The 24,103-nt window shown below is 47.2% G+C and overlaps 1 protein-coding gene across 1 annotated transcript in view; it reads right to left on the reverse strand.

Annotated features, from left to right (window-relative positions):
* Nucleotides 1-24,103, reverse strand: part of LOC144121362 (SEC14-like protein 2) — a 71,702-nt gene that overhangs the window by 44,883 nt on the left and 2,716 nt on the right. The window contains exon 2 of the mRNA XM_077654552.1: nt 893-962. Coding sequence (XP_077510678.1) covers nt 893-962 — 70 coding nt within the window. The remainder of the gene's footprint in view (nt 1-892; nt 963-24,103) is intronic.

Raw genomic sequence — 24,103 nt, forward strand, 5'->3', positions numbered from 1 at the left:
ATATGTTTAATCGTTTTCAGCACCCGTTACACGTATAAATAGCAGGCGGTGTTATAGCGGAATTGTTAGTTCCTTCGCTATTTAGAAACTGACCGGGGCTGTGCGCAGCAGCTGCGGCACTAATGCCGAGGACATGTGCTATTGGGCATGCTTATACAAAACCGCTGAGCATGACGTTCATTTTATTTTTTTTTTATAGAGCACGAAAACTTTGCCGAGTGTCTACAGCCGTGGTCGATATGGGATGTAATTGGACAGCGTTAGTCAGGCTGGGCGTATAGCCGTCTATAAGAACAGCATCGTGCTGTGAAATATGCTGCATCAGACGAAGAGAAACGCTGAACAAAGGTTTCGCACTATGTTTGTCTAATATTTAAATTTGAAGATAAGGGTTGATGCAGGAAATTTAACATCAAAGAGGGTGTTTTCAGAAATGGCTGGCAAGTGGAATAGTAGTGTATTTCATAGTTTGTTTTTATTCCTCATGATATGGTGGTCTAATAAGGGGAGGTACGTCGATGCTCCAGGAAAAGGTGGACTTTTTTGAGAGATAGTGGGGGATATAGTAGTAGTAGCGGTTTATTGTAAAAAATACAAAAAGGAAGCAAAAGATGTTGCCAACTGCGGCAATTAGAAAGGACAGGGAGAGGATCGCAGGCACAAGTACAGAGTTTAACAATAGCGAGGAAGAAGAGAGGAGAGCTTTATACACTGTTTACAATATTCACAAAAATATATGAAAAAGCCATCAGTATCCGACCCTTTCGTTCGCTATCCTCATCTGCAGTGTATTCATCTCCAGAAGGCATCGCGGAAGGAACGCGGCCATCTCCAGGCATGCTGAGGTGCACTGTCGAGCAGTCACCGTAGGCCTCCTTGTGGATGTACTCACCTCGCAACCAGCGGAGGCAGTAGTAATCGTCATCGTCATTCTTTAGCAGGTCCTTGCAGCTTTCCCGGAACTGCAACGAGGCACAATACGACACAGAGTGACGAAGTGGTCGAATGGCTGGACAACTGAGTGAGTGAATCATTACCTTGTACAGTGGGTATCAAGGAGGGAAACAGTACGACTCAACGGGAAAACACAGTTAACGCTGTTCGCTGTGTTAAACCCAGTTATCAGTTAACAGAAAGGGAATTCTTCCATGCGAGCGACCCGCTGCGGTGGCTCAGTGGTTAGGGCGCCCGACTACTGATCCGGAGTTCCCGGGTTCGAACCCGACCGCGGCGGCTGCGTTTTTATGGAGGCAAAACGCTAAGGCACCCGTGTGCTGTGCGATGTCAGTGCACGTTAAAGATCCCCAGGAGGTCGAAATTATTCCGGAACCCTACACTACGGCACCGGTGCTCTGCCAACCATGCTGTGCGATGTCAGTGCACGTTAAAGATCCCCAGGTGGTCGAAATTATTCCGGAGCCCTCCACTACGGCACCTCTTCTTCCTTTCTTCTTTCACTCCCTCCTTTACCCCTTCCCTTACGGCTGGGTTCAGGTGTCCAACGATATATGAGACAGATACTGCGCCATTTCCTTTCCCCCCAAAACCAATTATTACACTGCGGCACCCTTTTCTTCCTTTCTTCTTTCACTCCCTCCTTTATCCCTTCCCTTAGGGCGCGGTTCAGGTGTCCAACGATATATGAGACAGATACTGCGCCGTTTCCTTTCCCCCCAAAACCAATTATCCATGCAAGCACAAAACTTGTGAAAGCCATCTACTTCCGCTACCTCCTTTTAAAAAGTTTCCGGGGCATCAGATTTACCTTTGGGTCGTTCAGTGCGTTTTGTATCGAGGAAAACTGTTGGCCTTCAAGGAAGAGAAAAGTTTTTTGGTGCATGTGACTGTTCACCAAGATAAGTGGTATCACTGCAACTGCGCTAGGCTGGCGTAGGGGAAACCGGTATTAAAAGAATATTGAAAGAGCAAATTTTCTGCTTTCCAGATTTTTGTGCGGTGACGGGAACTGCACTTTTCACATATCTGTAGGTCCGCGGTACCAAAGACTCAGCTGGACATCCGTTACGGATACTGGCATCAAACCTGCTGGCCTGGGATCTTTTAGAGGGGGGCCATAAGTGCGTGCTTCGATGCCTAGTTGCATTTCTTAGCCTCAGAAGACATTCGGACTGGTTGATACTTGTTGAATGGGTCAAGGTAGTCAGCTTGGAGGGAAAAAGGTGACGAACGAGAAAGAGGACTTCAGCGCCAGACAAGAACTGAACTTCACTGAACTCAATACAAAGGACAACAGCAACCCTACCCTCTATTTGTTCACGTACCTTTTATACTGGACTCTGGCTTTCCTATTTACAGGCATTACGTTGCTACACCATGGGGGTGTTCTTTTTCTTAGCAGCTTTCAGTCCTAATAAGAACACGTGGGAAATCCCCAGCATTTCTCTATCTTGATGCGAGAGGCTTGGTATCAACAAAAACTATTACTCGGGTGAGCCAAGCGCAGAAGTCACTGAGGTGTAGCGCCAAGTGATCAAGTCTCTAAATACATGCGTAAATGAAAGTGGAAGCATGCTAGGCGTTGTGCGTTCGTCCGAGACAGCGTCCCTGGCGCCAGCTAGTTACGAAACAAATCGCTGGGGGCGAGTTTATTTCGTAACGTAGGCAGCGCTAACTGCTATGCCACTCCTCGTGCGCTAAGACATATGTGGTGGCATCTGTTATTGAAGAATAACACAGCGACCTCTACGTGGCGGCAATCAGCAGACAATGGAATAACATCTTTACGCAAATACACAAGGAAAACATTTTTGGATTAAAACTCAAGCCGGCTCCACGTTAGAGCGCCCAGCAAGGACGTACTCGAGGAAACTCGTTTCTAATAGCCAAAGCCATTAATTTCTTGAATTCAAAGGCAAATACTGAAGGATATACTTTGCAGGCTTCTTGTTTCAAGCCCTGTTCAACTTGCGTGTAGATATACACTGTGCCAGATTGTGGACGCACGTGTGCCGACTGTTACACTAATGTCCCCATCTCACGACAGTGAAGAATGTCAAAGAGCGTGCACGAACCAAAACTAAAACTAACAGATGCCAGAGAGCATAGCGAGGATTGGAATCGCGCTAACAGTTTGAAAGCGACTGAGTGAGGGAGGACCATGGCGATGACTGGAGAGGTTAGCCTAGTCACAAGAGCAGTAACGTTCCTCCATTTACCTGTAGGAATGTTACGCAGTACAAGTAAAAAGTTGAGCAGCACAGCCTGTAGTGAGTCTGCTAAAAGGGTAGCACTGGAGGTGATAATAATAATAATTGTTTTTTTGGGGGGGAAAGGAAATGGCGCAGTATCTGTCTCATATATCGTTGGACACCTGAACCGCGCCCTAAGGGAAGGGATAAAGGAGGGAGTGAAAGAAAAAAGGAAGAAAAGGGTGCCGTAGTGTAGGGTTCCGGAATAATTTCGACCACCTGGGGATCTTTAACGTGCACTGACATCGCACAGCACACGGGTGCCTTAGCGTTTTGCCTCCATAAAAACGCAGCCGCCGCGGTCGGGTTCGAACCCGGGAACTCCGGATCAGTAGCCGAGCGCCCTAACCACTGAGCCACCGCGGCGGGTCTGGAGGTGAACTCAAACTGTATTTTGAAATTCTCCCCAGGTGGTCGAAATTATTCCGGAGCCCTCCACTACGGACCTATTTGTTCCTCTCTTCTTTCACTCCCTCCTTTATCCCTTCCCTTACGGCGCGGTTCAGGTGTCCAACGATATATGAGACAGATACTGCGCCATTTCCTTTCCACCAAAAAACCAATTATCAATTCTGTATTTTGAAATTCACCGGAGATCTCCACTACGGCACCTCTTTCTCCCTTTCTTCTCTTAGTCCCTCCTTTATACCTTCCCCTTACGGCGCGGTTCAGGTGTTCGCCAATATGTGAGACAGATACTGCGCCATTTCCTTTTCCCAAAAACCAATTTTCAAATTCACAGCACGGAAAAGGACACTGGCCAAACTTGAAAAGGGGCGGCGATCACACATCGTTGTGTGATTTTCGGGCTTCCCCAAGCTTGTCCAGTGTCCCTTTTCCGCTATATGTGAATTTCAAAATGCATGACCATCTAGACCAGAAGTTAGTTTTGTCGAGCTTCAAACCTCGCGATGCATTCTAAAGCAACAACGCGCAGTTCCCTCGTTCGTCTACTGGACTGTTTATCTTTCGTGGTGATTGTGTCAGAAATGCTATTTACGGTTTACAAGCACGCAGTCATCGCAGGAGAAGTTGCGCTGCGTCTGTCGCAACGAAAAACTGAATTACTCAACCGCTCCGAGATCACGTGATCGCCTTCCGCCCAATTGGTACATCCGATCTAAAGTCATGTGATCTAAGCTTGCGTGGAGAGAAAGCGCGTTGTAGCTGTCGTTGTCACTGTTTGGCTCTTGCGGAGGGCGAATTTTTTTTTTTTCAAGCACCAATCAATGTTGGTAGAACTCAGTCTGATCCATTTAAAGCATGCTTTATCTCTAGTACCACTGCCACATGGCAAAAGAAAGTTACAACTAAAGTCAGATACAACTGAAGAACAAAGCAGCAAATGTCCCACAATAGAGGCACTCCAGCCAATGGCATCGACAGATTCGCATGACGTCTTGGTGAATCACCTTAGACCCGCTGGTGTGACATCGCGGGTGTGATAACGCCACTGGCTGGAGGGCTTCCTTTGAGGGGCGCCTTCAGCTTCGTCTTTGAGCTGTATCCGACTATAGAGTAAAATACAGACGGGCTATATGGCCGCTCTATAACACGATGGAGGGAACGCTGCAAGCGCCGCGAACGAAGCCACACTAAACTTGAGCCGCGTTAAGTAAGGTACTGGAGTTACCCCGAACCTCAGTCTTGTAATCGCTCCAATAAGCTCTTTACTGCGGCGGCATAGGAGTTCCAGTGCTGTTAGCGAACATCAATATACGGGAAGTGTGCCAGCAGGGAGTGGGTAGTCCTTCAAGGCAGCGCTGTGCCCAACCAGCCCTGCGGTGTTTCAGGCAGCCGGCGCGGACGCGTGCGAAGTTGCTTCGTAGGTTGCGGGTGCTTCGAAATGTCGGTGAAGGTGACCAAGCAGTGCAGGAGAGTGCGAAGCGAAGGCCGCACGCAAAGTGGCCAGTTCGGGGCCAGCTGCATGTAAGGACCCAGCTGGCGAAGTGCGAAAGATCTTTACGGGGCGCACAGGCGATGACATCGCTGTTTGTGTACGCTACCAGCGATAACAAATGACATGCATTCCTCTCCAAGCAATCATTTGCGGGCAAGCACTGAATGAGCTTGAGGCATGCTAGAGCCAGTCCAGGAGGGATATATGCTGGCTGCTTGCTTCCCTTTCATTCGCGATCGGTCAGGCGCACATGTCACCTGTTTACGTGACCGAGCGCGAGACGTTGGCATTGAAGAACAAGAGAAAACTCGAATTTGGCACCAGCTGGCGACTAACGTTACCTGAAAACGACGTGTATGTTATCTGGAAACGAGAGTAATCCAAACGCCAAACGCGAAGAAAAATTAAAAAGGAAGAACAATGAAGAAGGGACGAACTAAATCGCCGATCCATGTTTCTCTTGCTCAAGCATTGGCACAGCTCAGCTAGCTCAGCCAAGCAGTATATATGTATTCTTGAAGGAACGGCTTCTGGCGTTAATCGTTAGACACAGCTCTTTAAGTGGGCGGATGAGAATTGTTTCAGGAACTTCGACCATCATTTAAGTAACAGGTAGGAACCCTTGTTGCGAAGATGTTTTCTGCTGCTGCGGGCTGGATTGGCACTTTTGGCTGACGATAATATGCCTGCGCATCCCATCCCATACGCAGAAATTCTAGAGGAAAGCATTTCAACGGAAAGACTTTATGAACGCAATTTTTTTCATCTAATGGAAGATATCAATATAACAATCAATATATTCGCAGATCAGCTGACGGCAGGCTTGCATTTTTTTGCTATTAACTTTTTTCCTACCGTCAAAAACATTCCCCATTGGTTCTCTAGCAGTCTTAACTGCTCGAAGAATGGATATTCAATATTTCCATAACAGTAAATTACAATATTAATTTTTTAAATTGTTTTTTTTTTGGGGAAAATGAAATGGCGCAGTATCTGTCTCATATATCGCTGGACACCTGAACCGCGTCGTAAGGGAAGGGAGAAAGGAGGGAGTGAAAGAAGAAAGGAAGTGACAGGTGCCGTAGCGGAGGGCTCCGGAATAATTTCGACCACCTGGGGATCTTTAACGTGCACTGACATGGCACAGCACACGGGCGCCTTAGCGTTTTTCCTCCATAAAAACGCGGCCGCCGCGGTCGGGTTCTAACACGGGAACTCCGGATCAGTAGCCGAAACTTACAATATTCCAATTCTATTTCAACTATCTCCCGACATGTCCAACATTCTTGGAACAAAACTGAATATGGGTACTTACAATATTCCAATATTAAATTTTTTTCCAAGAATGTTGGACATGTCAGGAGATAGTTGAAATAGAATCAGAATCAGTTTAATTTAAACGATCAATCAGTGCGTACGCATATTTGATAAATACAGGAGGAGGTCCCAAACCTAACGGCTGCCCAGGAGGCTTCCTATTACAAACATGGAAAAAATTATTACATACAGACAACAGCAGCTAAAACTGATTACATTAAGTAATTTTTAAAACACGTAGATATATAATATGATGCAACTATAAGCGAAACATAATTTGTGTAAATATTATATAAATGCATAAATAGAGGAAAGAAATTCAAGTGTGCGCTCCATATGCTGTTAATCAAAAAACTTGTCTATCGCGACTGAAGAAAATTACGAAAACTACGCTTGAAATCATCAGTGTTAGATAATTTCTTTATACTAAATGGTAATGAATTCCACAAAAATGAGGCAGAGATATATACTGTGAATTAACCGCAGTTAGTTCTAGGCTTCGGTAGTAAGAAATTGTTTTGGCATAACAAGCGAGTGAAACTTCGTCGAGAAAACAGGATACTATTAATTGCTGGATAATATTAGCTGCTTTGAAATGGGACTCCGGTTGCGCTAAAAAATTGAGGCCTCAGAAGAATAAGTTGCTTTGGCTAGGGCCGGCATCGTCTTTTTCCTGTGGACTAGTAGCTGCAGAGCTGACCTTAATTAGTGTATTTCTTCAGTCTGCTCTAAGCTACAACGGGCCATACATTTGAGCTCTCGTTTTTTTGTTTTTGTTTTTTTGCACTGAGCGGAATTTTCGTTTCGTTTTTTCAGTGACGACCAGTTCGAGAAACTCTCTCTTGCATTTATGCTAATTATTTCCGCCAGCTTTTTCATTGTTCCCACAGTTTCTATTTGCTCATATTTTGACTTCTCTTTTTATTCTGGACAACTGACATCCGTCTGGTTTTTTTTTTCCTGTTCAGGTCTTTATACTTCCAACTTTCTTTTTGACTGTCCTGGCGCGAAGTTTTACATTTTCGTAAAATGTGTTTCACTGTTCCGACACCGTCTCGGCCGCCGGAAAAAAAATTTAGCCACGCCGCATGCCCTCTGGCTTGTACCTCACTCCGGAAGCGACCAGCTTCTTTCTTAGTAACTATTGGCCCTTTATTGTACAGGCTTACGTATACGGTGCTTATTTTTCGTGCAACAAGTGTACGTATCCAGCGATATTTTAATTTTACGTTAGGTTTCCTCGTAGCTGTTTTAATTTGCAGCTCGTCAAACTTCGTGTCTGTTTTTCATCCTCTCTGTCCAACTACAGTCTAAACAAAAAGGAGTAAAAATGAAGTAAGCTCTCCTTTGTGCACTCCCTTCTATAAAACGGATAGTACTAGAGGACTGCTTACTCCCAACACAACACCCTCGGGCCATCGTTTTCCCTCCGTCTGTGCCGCATTCTTCCACCCTCCCCCTTGAACACGTGACCTACAAAAATATGTCTGTGCGATCGTTGCGTTGCATGATTTATACACAGCGCTCTTCTTGTTTTTTTCCCATGTCTGTCACTGTACTCGGCTCCTATTTAAAGCTTGAATTGATTTCAGATTGGAGGCTTGCAATACTGTCTACAAAATATCCTCAGCGGCTGCCTCTAATTGCGCTGCATTTTAGGCCGCGTTCGGTGGGTGACGTCTATACTTAGTACCCATTACCCCGTCGGTTACGCAAACGTCGTAGTTCGTTTCTAGCTTATGCAGGTGCGTTATCCTCCATGCCGGCATGTTTAGAACGCAACTGTATATCTTCGTTTCATACCGCGTGCCTTTCGCGCAGAGCGGGTTGTGTCCCATCGTCAGCCGCTGCGTACCATGCTTTCCCCGTTACGTAATATCGACGTCGCTTTCAATATCCTCTAGGAGTACGGACGCGCATATCTAAACTCCCATTCATACCTGGTATACAGCCTCTGAGTCTGCCAAAGCTGATATAAGACAAAATAATTCGTTGCCAAACACACCCTTTCGTAATTCCCGTTTCCGTGCGCCCTTTCCACCGCGGTGCCATTATCCACCCACCACAGCGGAAAGCAGCGATTAGCGCCCCAGTTCGTGCTGCCACTCCCTTCTAGTGTAACTCCGGTCCTGTGGTATTGCGCTGCCATCAGACCGGGTCTCCCACTACACTGCTCCTGCTCACCCCCCCCCCCCCCCCCCCACACACACACACACACCTTTTCCATTCCGCAGTTTTCTTGTCTCCGGGATTCTGTCTGTTCTCTAAACTCGCATGTTTTCTTATTCAAGTTTGGATTGTATTTATTTGCTTGTTTAAACATTGGGGTGTGGCAGGCAACTCAAGCAAGTGCACCTGCTTCAATAGGTTCAGGTCATTACTTTAGTTTTCATGTCAAACACGCGGAGGACTAAGTTCCTCAATTTCTGATTGGGAGAATGAAAAAGAAAAAGAAAAAGAGATCTCTAAGCCACTGCAAACGCATGAAGAAAGCTCGCACTTCTTTCCTAGCGAGCTCCGGCTTCGCAAGGATGTGTCTCCCTTAATTATTTTCAGGCGCACGCGGAACGCCCTGAGCACGTCCTGGCAAGTTGTGAAGCGGGTATAAGCGCGAGCTCTCCAGACACGCGTGTTTCGGCTCTCCTGCGAAAGGTGTACTCAACGGAGACCTATTAATCGCCCACTTAATAGGCAATCGACGCGACCTCGAAGGTCAGACCAAGGTAGGAGACTTCCTGTATGTGCCATTGCCCAGCCAATGAAGACGTCAGGGCTAATTCGTCCTATAGCGGCCGGAGGAAAGTCAACTGGAGAGTCGTTTCGATGTCACGGCAACGGTATCCACCAGAAAAAAAAACTTTATCACCGACCGGGATTCGAACCCCTGCCGGTGAAACCAGAGCAGCTTCGTTTCCAGGTGTCTGGAATAGTTTAGCCACAGCCGTTGTTCCTTTAAATTAGTGCCTCAGCCGCTTTCGCTTTGTGCGTGTGCACCAGTGTGCAGGAATTATTCATTTCTAAATTACTCCTCTTCCGGACACCAGGTGAGCTCAAGTAGTTAAAGCCGAAACTAACTTCAGTTTACTGCCCCCGGATCAGGGACTTGCCGGCGCTCTACAGTCCAGCATCGCATTTAGAACTTGACCAGCGCAAAGTCAACGCTAGAAACACTGCGAAGAAGACAACCCTCACGGCCTCCGAGATCAGCTGAACACCTATGCGCCACTAACGCCAATCTTTGAGGCAACACACGTGAAAGTAAGCGCGGAGAAGAGGGAGAAGATCCGTAGAGGGGGACACCGCGCACTGCGCCGTCAGAGAAAGGCGGCGGCGGCGGCGGCACGTGTTCTCTGCCAACGAGGTCACGTGCGTTACGTCATCGGGGCCGCACGGAAACCGCAAGGTCGGAAGCGCTGCCGCTTCCACGCCTGGCGCGAGCCGGAAGCGATCGCGTGGCCGCCGGCCACAAGGGGAGGGGCAAAGGAGAGGGGTTTGACCGCATCGGAACTCGCTCTTTGGGACAGGGAGGAATCTAGGAAGGGGCCTCGCAGTGTCGCCAGCGGTAATGTAGAAGGAATACCGCTGCAATCACGACAGTCTTCACCGGTTAATTTAGCACTGCTACTTCCGTGCGACTTTTCATTATTTTCTCCTTAGAATGTTGCACGTGCGGAGTATGGACTTGCACCGACGCAGAATGCAAGCACGCCGTCCAGCTACACAGAGTGTTAGAGGGAACTTGCATTGACAGACGACGCGTTTTGTGAAGAGACGCTCTGACATCCCGGCGTTACTGGCCCGATCCATATCCTCTACGGAGTGTCTCGAAACCCATTCGTAGCCTCGGGACAGTAAACGCCACACGCCGTGCCGGGCACTGACAGTAAACCTGGACCTATGAGATAAACTTCCTGCGCATACTATAGAGTCGAGCACTTTGTCATGACTCAGCAAGGCTTACACCAAAGCTGTAACTCAGAAAGCTTGTCACGTAACGTGTCTGTGTGCCAACTTGATGGTCTTTGAAGCTGCCGCTCTCGTATGCCGTGCGGAACAGTTATCGCTATCCCTTTTCGGAGCGGAAGGCAGGGGACGAGGAGCTTGGAGGTATAATCGTTCCTCTTTATTCTCAAGATAATTATGCACCCTTTCTGTGCCGTTCACGAACGGCGGTTGCGTATTGTTTCACCAAGACGTGAAACCGCGAGTAATGCCACTATTTAAACCGCAGCTGGACTGAAAGAATAATCTCGACGTTCACCATCAGACCGGTAAGATTGTTATCGGGTTCACCATCTGACTGACACCAAACTTGAACGGCGAGTGGGGCAGTTTTCGGTCAGAACAAACGACGGCGATGACGACTGCGGAGAAATAACTGATTTTATGTTGAATAAGAACAGTAACTTCGCATCTAAACTGTGAACGTCGTGAATGCCACATTCACCGCTGATTAGAGAAAAAAGGCAGTAAGAAAAATACACAAAGCAAACACCAACACAGGGCTAGTTGACTCTGTCTGGTCCCTTTCTAGTTTCCGCGCCGCTACATTATGGCGGAACACGAAACCAGTGGTTGGAAAACAAGAGCGGTGCAACAGGCGCACAGTGGCGAGCCCGGAATTGCGAGGTCGGAACAAACGGGCGAACGTGACTTGGCACGTTGCCGTGCCGCGGATCAGGCAGACGCGCCTGCCTGGCGTTTGCCGAAGGCAGTTGCTAAAGTTGCGCCACGTGCACCGGTCGAATTCCAAAACGAAAGAAAGAGAAAAGAAAATTGTGTCGAAAACTTTTCGGAGCCTCACGCTGGACGACTAGCGACACATCTAGACGCAATTCGCGTCCTCTTCAATGCCACCACTGAGTGCTCACTCTGTACATGACTCGGAAAAAGCTCCCGAAAATTCAAAATCTAAAAGATAAATTGGGCCATCACCGCCGTCTACATGACGTCAGTCTCCAGGGATGGCGCCAAACACTGACTGGTTTTGCGAAGATGTAATAATGGATGGCCAGAGCTTCGTGGCAGAGCCAGGTGCTCAAAGTCAAAGCAAGAAGTAACCAACAAGGATATGAAGAAAGGTGGAAATTGTGATTGTGTGGCTAAGTCAAATATCAAGGAAAGACGACAAAAACACGAATGATGGAGGAGGGAGAACAAACTTGACTTAAAGGGCGACGGCTGAAGCTCTTGCGTAATATTCACGGAGCATGGTGCCTTATCGATCAAGGTCGCATTACGCAAACCTTGAGCTCGTAGCATGACAACACCTCCAATTACGCGGGGAATACTAGTCACCCCAATGCCAGAAAAAGTCCCGTGAAGGTATTTTATGTTGTGTTTTTTTTTCTACTGCAGTTCTAGCGATGGGCGAACACACGTGATCTCAAGTGGACATTGTAGTTCATATTTTATGCCGAAAGGCTTGGTTTCGCAACAACCACAAAAAAATACCGTGCTTTTTGCATCTCTTCTTTTGCCGTAATTTAAACCGAGAAAAAGTGTCAAGGGGGTAGGGGGTGGGGGGGAGGCGAGGCATGATCAAGATGAGCGCCAGTGCGAGAGACGAGGACGACGGTGAGGAGCACCGTAGCGACTTAAGCGTAGGCTTAGACTAGGTTACGATGCGAAGGAAGCATCTGAACCAATTTTAGGGAAGCGATATAGCAGGATTCAGTTCAGTTCTGTTCTGCTTTGTTCAGTTCAGTTCTGTTGAGTTCAAGTTCTGTTCAGTTCTCTTCTGTTCTGTTCTGTTCAGTTCTGTTCTGCATTGGCCTGCTCTGCTCTGTTCAGTTCAGTTAATTTTCCTTACAAACCCCCTTTAAGATGTGTCCCTTTATTCCGGTGAGGTCGTGCTCGTTTCACAAGGTGTCACGAGTGACTTCCAAGATGTCATTTTACCTTAAAAAAAGAGACAGGTGCATTAGAAGAAATTGCTTTTATTTACTTTCAATTATACTATAGACACGATTAAAAATAAACTATACAAGTGGAATACTTATTTCTGCTTTACCGCAATGAAATTGTGCAGAAACATTTCTGGAGGCTATGGTGCCTGTGCGGGAAGTGAAAATCTCTATTGTTGAAGAAAAGTTACAAACTGATGTTCAGAGTTATTCAGACCACACGCCACGTCTCCAGCGGTTCCGCCGTTCGTGGTTCAACCAGGTGAAAATCTTCAGTCGCGTTTATGGCCCGAGCCCGCGTCGTAGATTCGGGACACAGGCCACTGAGTTCGACCCAAGTGCTTTCAAATGCGTTCCTACCCTTTCGAAAGAAAAGGTGTCCGGAGCCCATTATCGTAGGGGCCTCCCGGTCCCCATCTGTCTCGACGATGCGGACTACGCGGTTATATTTTATATACAATATTCAGGTAAAACTGTTTGATTTGCTGTTTGACACTATGGTATTTCATTTCAAAGATTTATGAAGAATCAGAAGTGATATTATTTATCAATTTTCACCATAGATTTCCTGTCTTCCTAAGCTTTGCAGTGAGGCTGTGAGGAGGCATGGTGATGCGGCTACTTTCTCTTTTCTAGTTATTTCCTCTTTGTCAATGTATTTTAGAGCTTAATCACGCGATGTCAATTGCGCTGCAGGCTTATGCAACACCACCTATGTCTCCCCCCCTCCCTCCCCCACCACCCTCCCCTCCCCTCCCCGGCTCTCCTGGTCCTATCCTCTATGTTCTGTAGGATCGGTCTTACACTCTCCGAGTGGACACAGTTCGCGGTTTGGTTAATGGTTTATGGGGGTTTAACGTCCCAGAGCGACTCACGCTCAAGCATTGTAACTGGCCAAGACTGAAAGCAGAGTGACTGAGGTTCTAGGCAGAGCACCTCTCATAACGTCGACAACTAAATCAAATGCTATTCTCTTCTTAGCAGGCAACGGGAGATAATTCCACGCATGCGCGATCGACCAGCGCATTCGGAGCTTTGCGTAATCCCTGCCCCTTCGTGATGCGTCTCTTCGCTCATGCCTACCGCCAGATTGCACGGCAGCTTCCACTGTGTAAAGTAGCTACGCTCTGCTTGCTATGCGCCAACATTGTGCAACCCGCTGCACCCCTACGCCGCTTCCTTGGGGCAGAGGGCATTTCGCGGTACCAGAGACGTTTCAAGTCGCCGCTCCCCCTGTAGCCAACTTGAGCACGTTGCGCAAACCACTCTCTGCTTTCGTTTGCACCTCCGTCCCTTTCTTTCGCCTGTGTCTTCCTTATTGCTGTTATTTTTTTGTTCTGGCAAAGCGCAGTTCGTTCTTTTATGGTCCTCACTGGCCGCCAGCCTGTCCAGTCGTGGGGTGCGTGGGCGCCCATAAAGGCGCCGTCGCGGGTCGGCGGAAAAGCCTGGACAGCGCGCGCACATATCTCTGTGGCAGGCGAGACCTTGACTTGGAGGAAATATTGGGGCCGGGACTCCGAAATCATGTCGCTCGCTCGGCTCAGATGCCCGGCTTTTCCTGGGCCGCGTCGCGGGCGATTATAAACGGGAAGGAAAGGAGATAAATAACAGAAAGAAAGGAAGAAAAAATAAAGCGAGCGAAAACAGCCCGTGCGTGTGTTGTTCGCCGAACGCACCGAGGAGACCATGCATGCAAATGGCTTTGCAAGGAGGGGCAGGCGCTGCTCAGGAGTCTGCCCATGCGGTGGTGGTGGGGGTCGGTCTCGTGTTTTTTGGCTACGCTCGTGTGACGTGACTTCTGATGGGTTTTCTGGTCATTGTTTTTTCCCCCTTGCATATTGATCGGCGGAGTGCGTGCTGTAGGGTCGCGACGTCGGCCGTCCTCTGCGTCGTTTTCTCAGTGCTGGACGCGGGAGTCAGCGCTCGCTCACGCGCGCGATTCCGCTGAACAGCTGTGCGTATACCCGACATGGCAATCCAAGGACGACAGAAAAGAGACGGGGATGACGGATGCCCGACACATGGTCGCTATTGTAACAGCTGTTTATTATCAACGAAGTGTACAGGACTCAGACGCCCGTTGTCACTGCACTGTTGCACTGAGTAGGCTCCACGTGTGAGCATGTACCTGCAGGACTGCACATAGCATTGCAGTCGATATTTCGTTGCGCTAAATGCTTACAAAACTCCCGGAACAAAACATCGTAATTGAGTTTTTTGCGGATAACTTGCTAGTCTATTGATAGTTGGCGCCTCATGTATTGCGGCTTGCCGTCGTTAACTAACCCATTGTTTATCCCGTGAGTTCCGGAAACATTTAGCGCAACTATTTCGCAATACCTGGTATCTCGAAAAAGGCTGATCTGTCATCACCAGCCCTTAGACAGCTCACGCTACTACATTTGTACGAGAACTACCGTGACTCAACACATATTTACACTGATGGATCTGTTCTTCCAAGCAGCTCCGCGGCGGCAATCGTCATTCCAGCGAAAGCTGCAACAATCAAATTTAAGACGACCCACGCGACAACATCGACTGCAGCAGAGCTCGCAGCGCTCTTAACTGCCCTTCATCACATTGGTGATGAACCGCCACACAAATGGACAATATTCTGCGACTCGAAGCCGGCACTGCAGTCTCTACTGTCACCTCTACGACGCGGACCGCACGAACAACTAATCTTCCATATTACAGAGACGTTACACCATATAAGTGATGCCGACCATGAAATAACGTTCCAGTGGCTTTCCAGTCACTGCGGGATTATCGGAAATGAACGGGCGGATCACGCTGCCCGCTCAGCCCATACTGAGGAGCGCCACGTCCCAATTCCTCTTTCTAGAACTGACGCGGCACGGAAGCTCCGCCTACTTGCTCGGCAGTGCACCGAGTCGCAATGGAATGAGCCACATTTAAGAAATACGCGACTGTACTCACTTGATCCAACATTAAGTCTTCGAGCGCCATCACAGCTTCGCCGTAGAGACGCCACGCTTTTATATCGACTTTGGTTGGGTGTTAGCTTTACTAAAGCCTATGTCTTCCGCATAGGGATGATCGACACCCCAACCTGTGACCACTGCGGCCATGAAGAATCAATTGGCCATATATTGTGCTCCTGCCCGCAGTACAGTCCACAGAGGGCATGCCTTAGCCACGAACTTGACCAACTGGACGACCAACCGCTATCCGAACAAAGAATTCTACAACATCGAAAGGACCTACCGTCGCAGAAGAAGGCCGTGCAAGCGCTTTTGCGCTTCTTACAATCTACCGGCCTGTGTGAAAGACTTTAATTGGAACGCCTTGTGTGTGTGTCTCCATGTGTGCACGTTCCTTTGTTTTGCGTTTTCCTCTCTGTCATATTTCTAACCCCTATCCCCCATCGCCAGTGTAGGGTAGCAAACCGGAGACACATCTGGTTAACCTCCCTGCGTTTCCTTCATTCTCTCTCTCTCTCTAGCGCAACTATTACATACCAATTAGACTGCCAAAGCGCTTTGCTGGTAATGAACCAGACGTGATAGGACGTTTCTATGATGGGAAAAGTGATGTTCGTCTCACGTGAAATAAGCCGCATGCAGTAGAATGCATGTAGACATTAAATTAACCGCCCCGACTATTCCGATTGGTCAACCGGATTTCATGGAAGACCGACTTACATCGCCTGAACAAATGGAATGCGGTGAACTAATGTTCCTATTACACGCCGACGGCACTGACAAGTTGACTGCGATTCCAGAAAGGTCCATGCTGCGTTTGCTTTGCTCTGCAACAACATACAATTGCCTGGAACTCTCCAGAAACCTGGCCTGCACCTTAGGCAAGTATATGACTGATGACAGCCAAGTTGCCTCCTCTGTACCTCATTGCTAATTCCTACCATGTAGTATGGACTCTCCGGGCTGTTCAAATTAAGAGCTTTCGAGTGGTGTGTCTACGCCCGATGGCTCTGAGCCCATTTACAAGTACCGTCGGGCACGGAATGGCACAGAAACAGTGCAGTCGACACTCTTATTACGTTGAAAGATAAGCGATACATCTACCCAGACAGTATTAACGGATTTACAGGCTACTCCACTTGCATCTGTTGTGGAACGCAACAGAGACAAAAAAAATTCGGAGTGGCACTTTGTTGACTTAAAGTGCGGTGAGGCGAAAGCCTTTAGCGCGGTGTCGCTGCTTGTGTCACTTAAGTGCATTAAGTGCACAATGGTTGTTAATCTTAAATGCTGAAGACACTGGAAGGCGTTTGGCAGGCATCTGTCTGATTCGACGCCTTTCCGCAAACACTCTCCAGCGTCCTAGACAAGCAGAACTACATATTCATCGGCAGGAAGTATCGTAGTCGTTATGCACGCTCGGCGGCGGAACGGAAGGATAGTGGTTCGAATCCCACCGTGCACAAAAATTTTTTTTCTTATTGAGCTGCTGGATGTAACGGACGCCGGATGGACAGGAGAATGAGCCATTAAAGGCTTTCGCCTTAATAGACAGGCTTTCGGTGTCTAGGCTGCAGTCGGGGAAATCGATTGGAAAAACGTTACGCAAACTACGAGCTTATCACGAAATGTGCGCCTGTTCAAATGGGAGCAACATATTTTTTGGCTTGTTGTCGAGCCCGTGACAGGCATGCTGTAGGAATGCTCTAGAACAGGAGTCGCAATGTCTGTCTGTGATGCTTTCTTCACAAGCTGGAACAATTCTTTCTTCTCGCGCATTCATCATCAGCTTCAAGCTTCCACTACCAGTTGTCGTCCGTTTAAAGGCAGCCCGTTTTAATTCAGCCACGACGTTCACGTCAGCTGTGAGGTGTGCACGAAAAACACTACACTGTGGGTTGAGTGCCCTCACAGTTCCTGTCACGAGGAGTGACATCAGTGACAGGACATGGCCGGACAGATGACAGATGAGGGCAACGAAGGAAGTCTTTTGCCATGCTATCAAATGCAAGAGAACAAAAGCCAACCGGTGTGTACGTGTTTGTAGAATCATGGTACACATGTGAGCGTATCAAATCGGCGATCGATACCGACGCGGACAATTTGTTGTCTGCAAGGAGCGTAGTTGAGGAGGAGTGGTACGTTGGAACGGAAGAGGGCCAAGGGACAATTTTCTGAATATCAGATTTTTCTCCTCCAGAAAGCGCTGCTTCTTAACCTTGCCTATTTACGCGTACTGTGTTCAGAGCAGCGCACCTAAGCTATGTATTTCCAAACGTAACCGCTCTTTTCCGGTCAGTTTTCTAAGCAAGGAAACAACGCGGCAGTCCAGATAGGTACAGGAGGCCGAACGGTGTGAACGTAGACGGCTTGGCTGCTTGCCTGCCTAGCTGGCCATACTAAACAGTTTCCTGGTACGCACGGACGCATGCGACCGCTGATCACCAGCGTGTGCGTCCGGCGCGTGCCTTGGCATTGGGCGCACATCGAGAACCGGTGTGAGGCGCGTGACAGCAGGAGAGGCCGGAGTGGCGGCTCCCGCACGGACGATCTACACTCGTGGAGGTCTGATGCCAACGGGGCGTTAGGGGCCGCCGCTATCGATGTATTATTTTCTTTCTCCCCCCCCCCTTCATTTCTGACCTTTTCATCTTGGCTTCCTCATTCATGCCAGCTTGCATGCGAAGCGGAGATCTTGGAAGAACAAGTCCTTCCGGTGAGATACTCTGGCAGCGGTGCCAAGGGAGCGAGTGACTACAGTGCGAACAAAGAGAGAGGAGGTTGGATAGTTTTCTGATGCCGTCGTGACTAGACAGGTTTCGGTGTTGCTAGGGAGTTAGGTAAACTGATTTCTCTTGGAGATCATGAATGCCGAAGGTGGCGTGCGTAGATAGAAGTCAAAGTTAAATAACAGCGGCGACGTTCAGCGGGGCAATCCGACGTTGTGACCGGAATACCGACGCGTTTATAACAAAGAACAGCCGATGCCTAGAATATCACAACGCTTCGGGATTGACAAATCACTTCTTTTGAGAAGCAAGCCTGCCTCCTACCTGACATTGTTTGATGCGATATGAATGTACGGCATTGCTGTGGGGAATGACGGTTTGGTTTTTTATGAGTCTAATTCTATCCTGCTTGTGAGCTGAACTGTCAGAGGTACTACGATAGCTTGCGAATGCCGCACGACTGAGTATGAAATCGCAAGTGCGCGTTTGTGCCAACCCCTTGGGCGTGAATATTCTCAGAAGGTCTCAAGGTAGTGCCTGGATTGCCATGACGCCTGCACGCACGCGGACCTCTCCTGGTTTGCCAACCGTCCACATGTCTGACATGGCCTTTGTATCACGAGCAGGAACCACGCCATTCCTCTTTCTCCTCCCCTGTTCGAAGAACAAATTGAAATAGCGTACTAGGCTCTTGCCTTACAGTTTGTTTATCAGTGGAGTGAAGGCTAAAAGCTGGAGACGATGCCTTCCGGTCGTCTATGGTTGGCTTGCGGATGCTTGAAAACAGCACTCCCGTGAAAGCCACAGCCTCTTACAAGTGGCTCTTATTACGATGCAAACAATTTCTGAGACAAAATGTGCTCATGGGCGTCGTGATGACGTCACCCGCAGAGAGGTTTTCGAAATCAGGCAATCTGCAGGGTGCTTATTTGTCGTCTAGAGCTGGGCACTCATGAGGAAGAAGAGGGCGGGTCCCCGTCATCAACTAGGCTTGGTCGGTAATTGTTAAACAGTTCTGTCCGCTTGGTGGCAGCAGGGAAGTGAGACAACCGTTCATCAACACAGCTTGGTGTGCACGTGTGTCAAGATGTGGAAGAGGGAACGCGAGCGCTGTTCACGCGTTCGCTAGCCGAAAGATCACGCGTTTTGTTTGACTCTTTCCTGTAGACGATGCAAATAAACTCATAAGTGTCCTTCTACAGAATTGTGCCGTATTCTCAAAGACGAAGCGAGCGTTCTTCACTCAATGCTATCGCGGATTAATAACGCTGTCTCTATCCCAAAGAATCCCCAAAGGGAGCGTTCTTCGGACACGTTAACTGATGCTACTCATTGGGTTAAGTTAGGTGCATGCCTTTGTCAAAATGCTCAGAGTCATTTAATGCAGCGAGAGCACTTCATCAAGTTAGCTGCTTCCTTCTGTCATTTACCTTTTTTTTTACTAGGGTGAGATAGCAAGCGTATCGAGCACAGCGAAATACCTCTTGGACGAACTTCATGGGAACCTTCAGGAAATTTTTGCTGAAGTGAAGATTAACTCAAGTGAAATGACCCCACAACTCTTTACTAAAAACCGAGGAAATATGTTGTGGATTAATATTATCTTTCAGGACATTTATTTTGCAATACTTAATTTCCATTCGGTACTGCCACCCCAGTGAACTGAGCAAGTTTGTCTCTACTTTCATGCTGCTCTTGTGGCGAAAAGAGTCAGTTAGGCTGCAGAGGCGTTCAACTTCTGTAGAGAGATTAGCGCCTCACTCGCTCGAATTCTTGTGAAGCAACGACTTCATCTATGTAACTGGGTTATACAGTTAGTGCGGTTACTGCTCCTACTACAAGCCAGCTGCGTAACTATACCAACATGAAGTAGCTGTGATATTTCGCAGTTTAGTATGTGAAAGCAGTGCGCTTCGAAGTTTCTACGAGCTGCGCAGTTTCGTAATCGTAGTTTGCGCAGTGTCGAGGACGATTTGCAGCGTCTGCATAAGTTATGCATTCTGACCCGGTGATCTGCAAGTGCTTTGCAAAATGTTTGATGAACTTAAAATTGCAGCGCGCCGAAATTCGTTCAAAGTAAAACTCATCGGCGTCGGACACAATGACGTTTAAATGTGAGGTTTTACAGAACATTCATTCAACCACTATTTCACTGCAATCATAGGTCTGAAAATAAAAGAGAGATAATTTTCATACTTCGAGGTAATAGCGACGCGTCGTTTCAGGGTACCCTGATACTGCTGCTTAAATGGCTTCCTCACAGGCCCGTATCAACCCCCCCCCCCCCCCCCCCGTCCACTGTTCCGAAATCAAGCACACACCCATTCTTCTGAAACTGAACTGAAAATGCTCCCGTCGCACATGAAGCCCCCTGCAACCGCCCCCTGCCCCTCCGCCTTCTATCCTGGCTACGTGACTGTTTCCCCGTAGACAACTTTGACAAAGACGGCAGTGTTTTCTCATGCTCGCTTCAAGCAAGGTATTAAGCGCGAAATTCGGAGCAAGGTTTCGGATTGGGCGATACGTATTTACCTCGAGAAGGCCGCAAACATCCGTCAAGGTTGGATGTCGAAACACGCGTTCCAGCGGCGAGGCCTTAGCCTTATTTCACACTCGGAAGAGTCAGCCTTCCCCCTCCTCTTACCTCTCTCTCCCATCAGCCTCTGCACACTGCGGACGACCGGTGAGAGGGTTCGCTGCTTTGCACAGCGCCCGTAGCAATAATTAAATACTTCGCCGGTGTGCCACGCACCGAAGGAAGGCTGCGCGTTGTTCCGGTGCTTATATGTGATGGGCGCTAATACTCTTGGTTGCATCAGGGGGCTCAGGATTCACGTAACCTATACGGCTCAGCTCAGTTCCTGCTCGAAATAGCGTGTGCGTGATGATATCACACAGACGATATTAAGAAATTTTTAATTAATTCTACACGCAGTACAGGTGCAGTACAGAGGTCTGCAACATGGCAATTATTTCACACCTTCTGCTTCTATGGCGAAAAGTAGAACAAAAAGCTTTGCTAGCTGTTAAATAATTTTATCGGGAAACAAATATATACACAAATTACTGATTTTTGGCGGCTCTTTATATGCTCACTACGGACTTTGCATCCCAGCAGCGTCTACATTTCCTACGCAGTGCAGAATGCAGATGATGTTAATGGTGTAAATATAACTTTCATAAAGTAGGTGCAGAGGGCTGTGCGTTGCTTTTTTGTGTCGTCCTGTAGTTGTCATTCTAAGTCCTCATCTTTCTTGAATTAAAGGTGTGTACGTATCACTGGCGTATAGATATCTGATTAGCGTATAGATATCTGATTAGTTCTCTTTGAGTAAAGGAACATCTCCATTTTTTACAAGTATTTCTCTCGCCCAATGGTACACTCCTTATATACAGGCGCCACAAATTAAAAGGTGAATGACATATGCAGGTACAGCTACGTACGTGAAATGTGAAAAGAAATAGCTGATGAACATTCAAGAATAACCTTTTTTTTTTTACTTCCGCGTTGAACATGGAAACTCCTTAAAATATCCTGCGTGCAGCAAAAGTAGGTTTGAAAAAAAAAAACAGAATGTATATTTCTCATTCACGGTTCTGAAGTACCCGTTGACATTAGGAAAATGAGGTTTCTTTGGTACTGCGTCGACCTGCAGGCACAGACGCACGCACTCATTCTGAATTATGAACGCATAGTCCATAGTAACTCAAGAAACGTTCTCTATTGCTATTCAGCGCATTTTGACTTTTGTCGCAATGATGATTAAAAAAAATTGCCTCGGCCAGCTAACGGCCCGCGCTTGCAGCATGTTGTTAGGTTTGCAATATAAACTGCATCCCGCCATTATCGTTGATTCTAGAAACCGGTCGTCGCCTCTCTAAAAGATAGCAATGTGAAACTGTACGCTATAAGAACAAAAAAAAATAGATAAGTGTGATACTATGTGTTCTTATTTATAGCTTGCGATCCCTAACTAGAAGTGAACGAAATATTCAGACAAGCGAATTTTTTTTTCGCTAAGAAATATGAGCTAAAATGAATATTTATGTCTGTGTAACACGATTTTACTGCAGTAATGTCCTGTCTCCCCCGCGGCATTCTGTCTAACTTTAAGATTTTTCACCATTATTCCAGTGCACCAGTCTCTCGACGCTACTCAGGTGGTTCTGGCCTCACGCTAAGACGAACTCGTTTTTCTGATTTGTTGCTTTACGTTGGTGCAGACACACAAATTGTTCGAGAGTTACAACATGATCATTGTGTTTATGTCGGTTCGTAGCGCAGCACTCGACACGCCTACTTCACTTCGGCGAAGAATCGTTTAGGAAACTTTTCCTTGTTGCTCCGCGGAAGGAAGTAGAAGCAGTATTTCATCGCACTACAATAATGACACCCTTCTTTTTTTACTACGCCTTGCTATGAAGGGCAAACGCTTAATTAAACCAGCTTGCCAAGAACGCAAACGTCTTCTTGTGGCTGATTTCCATTTTTTGTTCGTAAGGGCTTGACGTATTCTCTGAGCAGGGATTCTGTTAAAACTGTACTTGATGATAATAACAGGCTGAGAGCTTACTCAGGTATAGCGAAGAGAGAAGGCGAGACAGAAACGGCAAACACGTTGATAGCGTACACACAGAAACTTTTCACCTCGGCCCATAATAGAAACGCTTTATCCACATCGCATCTGAGACTAAACTGGAATAATCTAAGGTGGAAAACCCTCGAAATGAGCACTTCTCTATTCCCTGAAATGCACGGCTCGCGAAAAGAAAACAAATTTCCCAGAGAAAGTAGTTTAAGCAACAGTGTAGTCGCGTTAGGCGCCAAAAAAAAAAAAAAACCCTTGTTCGGAGGAAACCAAGGAAGATTAGATCTTAAGTAATGAAAGCAGCACCGATAAGATTCTGGCGAACAACATTTAATAATGAGCTATGTGAAGTAACATTTTTTTTCCTAGCCTGGTCTTTTCGCCAAGGAATCGCGTTTGTAGGGGGCTGCTTTCTTCGTTCTTGGAAGGTCGATTTTAGTGACCAACCTTTACCTGCTCGCTTTTCTCACAGTGAAGCAAGCTTCTTATCCACAATAGAAATGCTTTATCCACATCGCACCTGAGACTGGACTGGAATAATCTAAGGTAGCAAACCCTCGAAACGAACACTTTTCTATTCCCTGAAATGCACGGCTCGCGAAAATAAAACAAATTTCGCAGAGAAAGTAGTCTAAGCAACAGTGCAGTCGCGTTAGGCGCCAAAATATAACCCTTGTTCGGAGGAAACCAAAAAATATGAAATCTTAAGTAATGAAAGCAGCACCGACTAGATTCTGGCGAACAACATTTCATAATGGGCTACGTGAAGTAGCATTTTTTTTCCTAGTCTGCTCTTTTCGCCAAGGAATCGCATGTGTTGGGGGCTGCTTTCTGCGTTCTTGGAAGGTCGATTTTAGTGACCAACCTTTCTTTACCTGCTCGCTTTTCTCACAGTGAAGCAAGGTTCTTATGCAAAAGAGAGGCATTCGCGACGGCTACCCCGTTAAGGCTGCCGTCATAATGTAGAGTCTCAAAATTCATTTGAACTACGCGAATTCCCCGCAATACTATGGCGAGGTTCTTGTACGGAAGTTTTTTTTTTGCGGATTTTGTTTCAGATTAAGCGGAAAGTGCCAGCGCTATATTTTGCCCTTGACGTAGTCCAGAAGACTACGATATATCCACTTTAAGGAGATATAGGACAAGCTTTATTTCAGGGTTTGATAGGATCCAAGCATGCTGATAACAAAAAAACTGCAGCTGGAGCAGATGTGATATTTTATTCGCAAAAACAAATCAATTGGCCCCGGTCCAGTTGCGATGGTTTCCCTTCTTACGAGAAGAAACCAAAAACGAAATTTCCGGCCTACTAAAGTTCATAACTGGTATCATTTCTACATATCTTATAGAAGTATTTAGAAGGTCCTATGTATACCATTAAACGCCATTGTATACTAAGACAACGTTAGATGAAACCCGCAGGAAAAAAACAAGAACAAACGCTCAGATGAAGTGACCAACTATGAACAATAAATGCACACATCGCCTCGTTCTTTGTGCAGACGTGT

The sequence above is a fragment of the Amblyomma americanum genome, chromosome 2 (assembly GCF_052857255.1).
Source record: "Amblyomma americanum isolate KBUSLIRL-KWMA chromosome 2, ASM5285725v1, whole genome shotgun sequence".
In the NCBI taxonomy this organism is placed as follows: domain Eukaryota; kingdom Metazoa; phylum Arthropoda; class Arachnida; order Ixodida; family Ixodidae; genus Amblyomma; species Amblyomma americanum.